Below are 10,948 nucleotides of genomic sequence, written 5' to 3'. Positions count from 1 at the left end.
AACGAAACGAAGTAAAATGCCTAAGTTCATCGTGCTACAGAGCTATAAACTCAGATTGGCAACAGAAATTTAGAGCCGAGTTTCTTACAGAGATGACTTTCTTATAAATTTGAGCGGGATGGGTGCATTCGCTATACGGGTACTCAAAGGTCACCATTTCCAAAATGCACATGCCAAATGAGTAAATATCGACTAATTCATTGTATTCCTCCTCATACACCTCTGGAGCCATAAACTCTGGTGTTCCTGATAAAGTCAATAAACATAAAGAGCAATACAACACAGAATTTAGAAATTCGATTGTCGATCCAGAGAGAGGCATATATATGACTTGTATACATGAATCTTGATCTTACCCACACATCGAGCAGCATGGGATTTCCTCAGGATCGCGGCCAGGCCAAGATCACCGATCTTGACTTCGCCCTGATTCCCATTGATGAAAATATTGTCACATTTGAGGTCTCTATGAATAACAGGAGGGTCATGGCTGTGGAGATAAAGAAGCCCTTGCAAAATCTGCCTGCACCAGTGTTTGATTGCTCTGATGTTGGTCCTCTTATGTTTCAGCCTATACCTTTTCAGATCAATAAATTGAAATCAAGCTGGATTACAACACAGCAATTACCAGTTTATTACATCTACAGAGAAAAAATCAAGAATCTAAGACTGACAACATTTTATGAGCACTTACTGTCTAAGAGTGCCAGAAGTGAACATTTCTGTCACAAAATTGATGTTCCTATTGGCAGTATCAACCCAAGAAGTATAGAACTTCATAATATTGTTGTGTTTTAAAGTCTTGAGGAGATGGATTTCACAGTAGAGCCTCTCAAGATCTTCAGGACTCTGCAAAAAGTCATAAAGCTTCACCTGGTTCCAAGCTACCTCAATCCCTTCATACTCATCAAAAGCTCTATACCTGCAAATTCAGACAAGGAAATCAACAATAAGAAAAAAGGACAAAAACCTAAGCCCAGATCAAAACTTCCATAAATCCAATGTAGGATACTGAATCACATACACAGTCTTTGAAGCCCCTTTTCCAAGAATCTCATTGTACTGCAATCAGAAAAGGGAAGAAAACAAGAAATCAACAGAAAGAAACTCAAACCCATGAAATTCATATCACAAACAACTGAAAGATTGTGTGGGAACAAAAATGAAGCATTAATTGAAAACAAGAATCAATCAATGGCAAGATAAAAAACCTAAAAAGCATACCCTTCCATATCTCCCAGTGGGATCAACTTCCACAAACTCAGAATCCTCAGAATCAAGATCAATGACACCATTCATTTTCTTGGTTATCTATAACTTAAATTTCTCTCTCTTACTTATCTTGGTTTCTTGGGAGAGAGAGAGAGAAAGAAAGAAAGAAATGATGAGCCCACTAAATTCAGAAATAAATACTGGAAATCCACAACACTCTGAAAAATGGTATTAAAAATTTTTCAAGAAAAAAGAGGAGAAAAATACTGGAAGCATGATTTTTGTGGAAGAAGAGGCCTAGGGGAGTCCAATTCCATTCATAAGGACAAAGGTAATTTATTTTTTCTTCCCAACAACTCATAGACAACTCTGCCCCTCCACTCCACAACCCCAAATCCAGACAAAACACCTCTCCCTTTCCTTTCTTTTTAATTCTACTACTGCTTTCTATCTCATCACGAGCTGTAAAAAGAGAAAACACACAACACACACTGGTTCAGTTACAGTATCTATCTAATTTATCACCTTTATTTCCCAGAAATCTAATTAATTTATTTATGTAATGCATGTAAATTTGTCAAGACAGGACAGAGAGGTCTGAAACAGCTAGCAAGAAGAGGGACCAACCATGTATAGTATAATGATTTATCTTTTTTATGTATGTCAGAGATGAGTACAATTTTTGGTACTAGAGGGATTTGGGAAAAGCGGGTTTTGAGGAAGCAATTTTGCATCTCATGGAATTGAGTGCTTTTCATTTTTATTTTATTTTCTTTTCAAGTAAGACTCTGTGATTGGATAATTGTGGATCTGGCTCTGGGCACTGTCCCCCTCTGTTCCCCCTATTTATTTATTTTTTTAAATAAATTGTCTAACACATAAAAGTTTCCTCTATTTTCACGAAATTTAAAAAAATAATAATATTAAAAAATCAATGTCCCCCCTCCACCCCTATTTTTGGATTTTTATAAGATAAATATCTTAATTACTAAAAGTTGTTTTCTTGGGGTATATTGAGGTCTACTATATAATATGATTTATTCAATTTTTATCAATTGATGCGTTTAATTGATATAAATTATGTAATCGTCATTTTTATTAAAAAAAAAAAAAGTAAAAGAAAGCGAATCCAGTACAAATATATATAAAAAAAATCTATTAATGTCACATTCTCATAGAAATTACCAACAAAGAAACATAAACATTAACTAAAGTAAAAATAAGTCAAACCAATATTACTTTCCAGTCTCACATGCGACTTAGGAAAAATCTACGTTTTCACACTATTGTTGTCTTATTTATTATATTACTAGTAATTTTTGTACGCAGTTCTCGCAAGCATATATAGAAGAATTGTGACGTGAGATGTTGAGAAATTTTGGATAAAAAAAAAAATCTATGAGAAGAAAAAAACGTGGGGTGAGATGACAAAAAGAATAATATATGTAAAAATATTAAAAATATCGAAACTTGTAAGAAAAATAAACATGGAGTTGTAAAGAGAAACATGGCGTAGTGGGTGAGAGATTTTTTTTTTTTCTATGAGATTATTAAAAAGAAATTTAAAATTACTATTTTGACCAGATAAAAAGAAAAAGAAATGAGTTTAAGAGTAAATTTGGGTATTCAAAAATTAGTACGATAAAATTTTTTTTTTTGTAATAGTATTGATACACAAAAAAATAGTAATATTTATATGTAAATAATTATAGTTTAGTAGGTGGAATAAGTAATCAAAACTAAAATTTGGAATATTGAACTTTGATAAACAAGCTGTAATATACCTTCATGGGATCAATTATGAGATATGCCAAATCATAAATTAATTTTATTTTAATGCCTCTACCTACCCCACGAAAGAAATTCTTTCAAGTAATCAATTTTCATGGGGGTAAATTTCATTTTAGTCCTGACATTTAATGTCAACTTCAAAATAGTTCATATATTTTTAATTCAATTTAAAATAGTCCTTTCAGCGGGTAATTTTTCGATATTACCCCTATAAAAAAAATTATAGAGAACCATTTTAGTGCTTCACTATTTATTTTTTAGAGCAATTTGGTCCCTCATACATTAGCTTAGAAGATAATTATTATTTTAATTGGAAGAATTTATTATTGCATAATTATTCAGATGTTCAAGCATATTTTAGTTTTAAATTTTAGAAACTACTTATTATTTCTAAAAAATGTAAAATGTTAATTGAATAAATAAAATTATTAAAAAAGTAGATGAAAGTTATGAGAAGGGAGAGAAGAAAAAGAGAAATAGAAGTTGAGAAGAAATTGAAAAATACAAATTAATAAAATAAAAAATGGAGAGCAAAAAATATATTGAAGACAACAAAATGGTAATCTTCAATTATATAAATATAGATAATAATTTGATTAATGACATATCATCATAATTGTCATGAATTTATTGAATTTTTTAAATAAAAGAACGTCCGAATAATAAGGGATTTTATATACCACATTCTTTAATATTAATTGACATATTATTTATTTATTTATGTTCTAATTTTAGATTTTTTTTTAAATATTTTTGCTCTATTTTCTTATTCAAACATTTCCTCCAATTTATTAATTCAAATATTACTTTATTTGAAAATTTTGATAAGCTCATTAAATCCATAACAATTATATTAATATATCATTAATCAAGTTATTACTTGACTAATTGGCCAACAATAAATTATTTCAATTAAAATGATTATATTTTTTTAAGTTTAAAAATATAAAGGGCCTAATTGTGATTAAAACTAAAAAGTGAATGACAAATAATTTTATGTAAAAATAAAAAATAAAAAGATTTTTTTTTCATAAGGGTAATATAGGAATGTCAAGTGAGGGACTAATACGAATTTTACCCATTTTCATGGTGGGGTTTGGGTTTCTCCACCTCAAAATTTAAACTCCATTTATTTATTTAAAAAAGCGACTTTTAGTCCCTCTTGATGACATGGGAAAATGATAGAGTTTTGTACTTTTACGTACGATATGTCGTCTACGTCGGTACTCTTCCGTAATTGATTTAATTAATTGCTTAATTATCTTTTATTCGAAATTCATTTCCCTCATCAATGCTGGTTAGAGTAACGATTAGTGAAAATCTAACTAATTATTTAGTGGGTTTTTGTGTGTCCGGAAATTTAATATTTAAATCGATAATTATATAATGTAAAATACTTTTAAACTCGTATATAAATTCTAAATACGTCGATTTTTGTATTAGTTGCGTATGAAAATGTACATATTATAATAATTAGAATAAAATTGATTGACCAGTGAGTTGCGTTTGGACTAATTATAACGTAGGGATTTCCTTCTAAAGTAGAATACACACTTTTGAAATGTCTTTGATATGCTAAAAATTCAAAGAAAAAGACTTGGGAATATAGCAATTGTAAAATAATGGAAATGGTGAGAATTGGAGTAGACAAGGGCAAGTTTGGATCACATGTAAGTGTAAGATGGTTGGGATGGTACAAGACATAAATGTTTTTTGGGGGGCTTTTCTGTTTAGACTTAATTAGCTGAGCAACGCCGTGGAGGACCTAATTTTAGGTGTACCAAACTGCTTTTAATTTTCTTGTTTTGCAACTTATCAACACAAATAACCACATGTTTTCTTTTCCTTTTACACCTATATATATATGTTTATATTTGTTTGCATGTTTCCTCCATTTTTAGAAGGTCTTGAACCAATATACAAAAGATAAACATAACATATTGATGTAAACAAGTGTTGGTTGCATGTGAAGTGTTTGAGCGGCTTATAAATTATAAGACACTATCGTTTGATGAGCCACATTAAAGACAAAACCTTTGGGCTTATATGAAATCAATGCGAACAATGGGGCATCGATCGAGTCAAAAGTCACATCATTTGGCTTCGTCTATGGAGCGAGATCATGTTCCATCCTAAGTAGTCAAATAGCTAAACACCCCCCTTGCGCCCTCTGTGTTTTGAAAATTTAGCTAAAAATATCCTTGCATTTTAAAAATAGGTAAAATACCCCCCATTTGTTTTCTTAGATATAGCTAACTTGCCCTCCTCCATTAAATTCACTTAATGGTGTTAGGTTTTTATATTAACCGATTGTTATGGCCTTACCTATTATGTATTAATCGTTATTTAACGATAATTCGAATCTTTTTTAAATACTTAAAAACTGTCATATTATTCATCTCAATCGTAAGATTATGAAGATCGAGGGCTTAGATTTAATCAATTTAAATCTATGTAATATGAATAATATAAAGAATAAAATTATTATTTTACAAAATAAATAAAATAAAAGTAACCCCCTCCCCACGCCCCGCCCAGGGCAAGAGGAAACCTGGGTGACCATGCCCATAGTTGCATCACCCAGATCTAGACTATTGGGCGTGTCTGCTCGGGCGAAGCGACCATCATTTTACACAGGGCAGTTCGTCGTCTCCCAAATTTTATTTTTAATTTTTAAGTTTTTAAAAGAAAAAAATAATTTTAGTTCTTTCAAACTTTAAAATAATAAACAAGTATTAAATCTCATTTTAAATATATTTAAACTAGATAATAATTTAAATTAATTAATAAACTATAATTATGATAATTGATTAATATTTGTGTTCATGTAAATATTTAAATTTGAAAAATAAATTTTAGTATATTAATCTTTGTATTGTGTTATTAATTTAAATTTTCAATTTAAATAATAAAAGCTTACAATTTGTATATATATTTTTTTAGTTAGATAAATATATAAATACAAAATAAAAAGTAAGACAAATGACCAAAAAATAACTCAAAACAAGCTGAAAATAAGTCAATTTGACCAACTTGTATACATGCAATAAGGAGAATTTCAGTCAAATATTACCAAAAAAGGGTCCAAACACAGCAAAATATTTAGGCCAAAATGCACCATCTTTCGTGTTTTTTTCTTTTTTTGATTTAGTACCATCTTTCATTAGAAATTAACGAAACGAGGGGTTTTATGCGGAATTTATAAAAATATAGGGAGTTTTTAGTCTATTTTTAAAATACAGGAACATTTTAACTATTTCACAAAAATACATGGAGTTAAAATGGAGTTTAGCGGCCATTTATAGGAATGAGGAGATGTGTTCGTCCCAAATTCCTCATCTTGGGGGCTAATGAAATAGGCAAGCATTTTATATTAGTTGCAAACGAAAAGTTTGAGTAATATATAATAGCGTCAAGACGTTTTCTCTCCAATAAAACTTCTTTTCATGACAAAATCATGAGAATCATATAAACTTAGATCGAATAATACCTTATACAATATGACATCAATCTAATTACAAGTTATACCACGTATACTTAAATCTTTGCACTTGGACCAACCAATGTATATATACATATTTTATATATTTATATATGAATGTGTATATATATGTATATATTGATCGTCGCACAATTGGAATATGCACATGCAAGCTCACATGGGCACACATGAAAGGCCAAAGGGAGGCAGACATGGACATTTCCAAGTTTTGGTGACATTTAACTAATATTCAATCCTTCCCAATCTTTCTCCTTCTGTAACATCACCTTTGATTGTCAATTACCCAATTTCAGGCAATTGAGTAAATATTTGACCATACAACAACCAGACAAAACATATTATAATTCATACACACATATTAATTTACAAATTCTATCATTAATTACAAGCTCTTCAATTTCAAATATTACATAAATTAAAACAAAAAAAGAATCTTACTAATTCTTTACTTTGTGTTACAAATTGATTCTAGTCAGGTCATGAATGTGTACGGAAAATATGGTAAAAAAAAATAATTACATAATATAATTCCGATCATTATTTTATGTTCACAGTTACTCAAAATCGATTTTTACTATAATTATGGATTCGTGACACTGAGCCTCAATGTAATATTGGACTCAATATCTTGATATAATCCAGCTTGGACCTTACAAATAAAAAAAAAATAATATTTAACAAAAAAAGGTGAAAAGTTAATTGTATGATTGATGTGCAAATAAATATCATAGATATGGGTAGTGATCATTGATATATATACATATATATATAATATGAATATGTGGATAGTGCTCTATTTTTATTACGTCTGTGTCCAGGAATATGCATGGGCCATGGGACTTCTTTTATTTATTAAATTTTATAATTCAGGAAGATGGAGCACATAGGATAAAAAAGTGGGCAAAAAAAACAAAAAAAGAAAAAAGAAAAAAGAAATGAAGACGACTCCAATCATGGCAGTAATGATTAATTATGGATAACCATGCACTATACATTTATATATTTTAATTTTCATGGACTTCTATTGCATGCACTAACTAATAATTACCTATAACACCCACACACTTTTATCATTTTTCAATAATTATTCAAGGCTTGTAATTAATTAGTAAATGTAATTATATAATTATTGCTACTATTAAAAAAAATTAAGTATCTAACAAAAACTCAAATTATATGTACTTTTTAAAGATCTTTCCCAGCTGTTACATACAGTTTTTATTGGGATATTATGAGGTTTTGTATAATTACGCGTAAGTTTTCTATAGTATGAAAAGTTACGTATAGTATTTCTAATGTTTGTTACCGTTCAAGAAATGGATCTGTTAGTAAGATTCATAAAATTTGCTGATATTCATATTTACCCCTAATTTACTTACAGACTTATTGTGGATAAAACAAATATTTTCAGACCAAATTACTCTTATACATTTACATGTTAATACATGTGCGGAGGTACATCTTCACCCTTATAAGGTAATTTGACAAAAAAAAATTGTTTGATTTTATATATAATCTTAAGTTAAAAGTATCTTATAAAGTGTAGCTAGTAGATGAACGTTAACATGACATAAATGGAAACAAAAGAATTAAATAAAAAGTTGAAATATATATATACCTACTACCGACATAAAATGGAACATGCATGTTAATATGCCATGAGATTTGTCGACTTATACATATGGTATTGTCCATGGTAAATCATAACAAAATTCTAGGATATCCACAATGTTTAATTCAGTTGGTGAAGTCGATATTTCATGATTTATAAATTTGAATTTTATTATATACGTGGAATGTTATTTTACGGTATAGTAAGTGTTGTTTTCGATTTGGTTTATTTGATATTATTATTTAAAATATAATTTTTGTTTCAATTAATAATAATTTATTGCATTCAAGTAAAAAAAACAAAAATCCTAGGATACCTTGAATTAAAGAAAATAAGATTTAAATAAAATATGGCCATGCTTCTCAGCCTAGACTAAGATTATTTGATTTTATTAAATTAATCCATTAATTTATTTTGCTAATTTTAAAATATACATAGTATATATATATTAGTTTTTATTTTTAATTTTGACCTTTATTTGAAGATGTGATCACGCTAACACAAAGGCGTGATCCGTGACATTTGCTTTGGTTAGTGTGATCGGCGCCACTGCAGATTAATTATTTTTATCAGTTATAATAGTAATTTTTTTTGTATGTTTGGATTGATGTACAATATATAAAGTTCAATAAATTTGAATTTATAACAATATTAAATTCACTATATTTGTTTCGATAATTCTATATTTGAAATAATTTGAATCTTTTAATTTCTCATTTTGAATTACTTTTGGTAAGATTATAATGGATTTCGAATTCATTTAATATGAAATCAATTCTTTAAATATCTCGCTGTTCAAATCTAAATCCATTTATAGGTTATTCGAATGAAGGTTGGATAATTTTTATTTGGGTAAATTACAACGACCTCTCATGGAGTTTGTCATAATTACGAATACTTTTCATTGTTTGAAAAATTAAAAATACCTCATGAGAGATTGCTGTAATTTACCCTTCTTATTTCTTCGAATTATATTTCATTGAGTATCGATAGATTTCAAAGCTTTTAATATATATAATTGTATGAAATCATTTTTTCAAATCTTCATCTAAATTCAACCCCATCAATCAAAATATATTGAAATCCTCGAGTTCAAATCCATCATTATTAGAAATTATTCAGGATCTCGATGATTTGAATATATAAGGTGCTTTTTGGATACATAATAATTGTATTTATCCTTATTATTCTCTTATTAATGACTTTTCCAACTCCTAGCGGGGAAGAGCACAGGACTTCTTCCCTATTGATTCACACCGTCCCTAACCCCAACACTCCAAAATACTATTCCAAGTGGTTGAATAATTCAATATGAATCTGAAATTTAAAAGTCCCCTCAAAGACCCATCATGTCTTGATTCCTGTTTGGGTTTCATTAAGCGTTTGCTATTTGTCTGATTTTATGCGAATATTATATAAATTGTTGTAATTTATTTATAGTTATATTGATGTATTGGTTAAATATAAAATTATTATAACTTACTGATTATTTATTTAAAAAAAACCCATCCAACTCATTCAAAATTTTGAATTTGACCATTTGAGGTTGAAAGGAAATAATACTTGGATCTCTATATCATTGACCATAACATGTCATCATCAAAGCATGAAATCACAACCATATGACTTAACCATCTGTGTTATGATTTCTTACAAAGGGATTGGCCCAATAGGGATTGCACCGAACCGTCGTTGAGAAAGAAAGTGGGCTTTTGATCCACAATATGGGCCTGATTTGGAGCCCGTTAGACTCAGGCTTCACAATTTGGTAAATCAATTGAATTGAAATAAAAAGAATTGATACGTGTGGAAATCTAATCAAAATATTTAAATTTATTTTTAATTTTATTTGATAACAAACAAGTAAAATTAAAATAAGACGAGGTATAAGTACTTTAGGACTATAAAATAAAAAGAGTTCAATTAATAAGTGAAATTAGAATTAGACAAATGATAATTTGTTTAAAATTTTATTTTTTTAAATATAAAAAATTGAAATGTCGATCACAAATTCAAGCAGACTTAATAAATCAGAATATTAAAATAAAAAACCGGATGTCTAATATAATATGTCTCACGCTTTTAGTATAATAATTGATTCTTAACGCGTGTACAAATTTTTAATGAAATCGTCAGAAATAAGGTGCGGAGCTGAACTGTCAGATTTATGCCTTCACATAATTGAAAAGAATCTTGTTGGAGTCTTTAATTTATTGATTCGTTCATTTTTTATTTTTTTAATATTTGATTATTTTTGTTTCTCTTTTTAACTTTTTATTTTCTCTCTTTTTAATTTTCACATTCACTTTTGCTCTCATTCTTCTTTATGATTTTCTCATTTTTTAAATTATATTATAAAAGGATAATTATATTCCTTACCAAATTACACATAAATTTTATGTGGTTTGAAAAAATATATTTAGTACTCATGAGGTTTGCATCGCTTGACCATTAGTTAAAAATTACTAAATTTATTAATATTAACAAAAAAATTGAATAAAATTGATATTTATGCTTGATTGATTTGTTACTAACTTATTACAGGTTGAACAAATTTATCTTGATTAAATTACTCTTATAATGATGAAAATATACATCATAACATATATTAACATGTGAAGATATATAAGGATAATCATTTATTTGACTTGTTACGAATTAGTAATAAGTAAATTGCGAGTAAATATAAATTTTTATTTAATTTATTTATTAATATTAATCAAATGAGTGACTAACGAAATAATTTATTTGTTTAATAAGAAACATATATAAAATATATTAAATATAATTTTTAAATTAAAAAAAAATATGTATAATTATTTCAAACCTAA

General features: G+C 28.1%; 1 protein-coding gene across 1 annotated transcript in view; it reads right to left on the bottom strand.

Annotated features, from left to right (window-relative positions):
• The window catches only part of LOC105171347 (probable serine/threonine-protein kinase WNK9), a 3,365-nt gene extending 1,734 nt beyond the window's left edge, over positions 1-1,631 (bottom strand). The window contains exons 1-6 of the mRNA XM_011092420.2: positions 1,225-1,631; positions 1,025-1,062; positions 695-922; positions 357-577; positions 88-246; positions 1-3 (exon numbers count right to left, since the gene is read on the bottom strand). The exon at positions 1-3 is cut by the window's left edge and continues 438 nt beyond it. Of these exons, the coding sequence (XP_011090722.1) occupies positions 1-3; positions 88-246; positions 357-577; positions 695-922; positions 1,025-1,062; positions 1,225-1,299 (724 nt within the window). The 5' untranslated portion in view covers positions 1,300-1,631. The remainder of the gene's footprint in view (positions 4-87; positions 247-356; positions 578-694; positions 923-1,024; positions 1,063-1,224) is intronic.

Source organism: Sesamum indicum, linkage group LG10 (assembly GCF_000512975.1).
Source record: "Sesamum indicum cultivar Zhongzhi No. 13 linkage group LG10, S_indicum_v1.0, whole genome shotgun sequence".
NCBI lineage: Eukaryota > Viridiplantae > Streptophyta > Magnoliopsida > Lamiales > Pedaliaceae > Sesamum > Sesamum indicum.
Note: the sequence above shows the minus strand (reverse complement) of the source record. Positions and strands in the feature narration are given on the sequence as shown.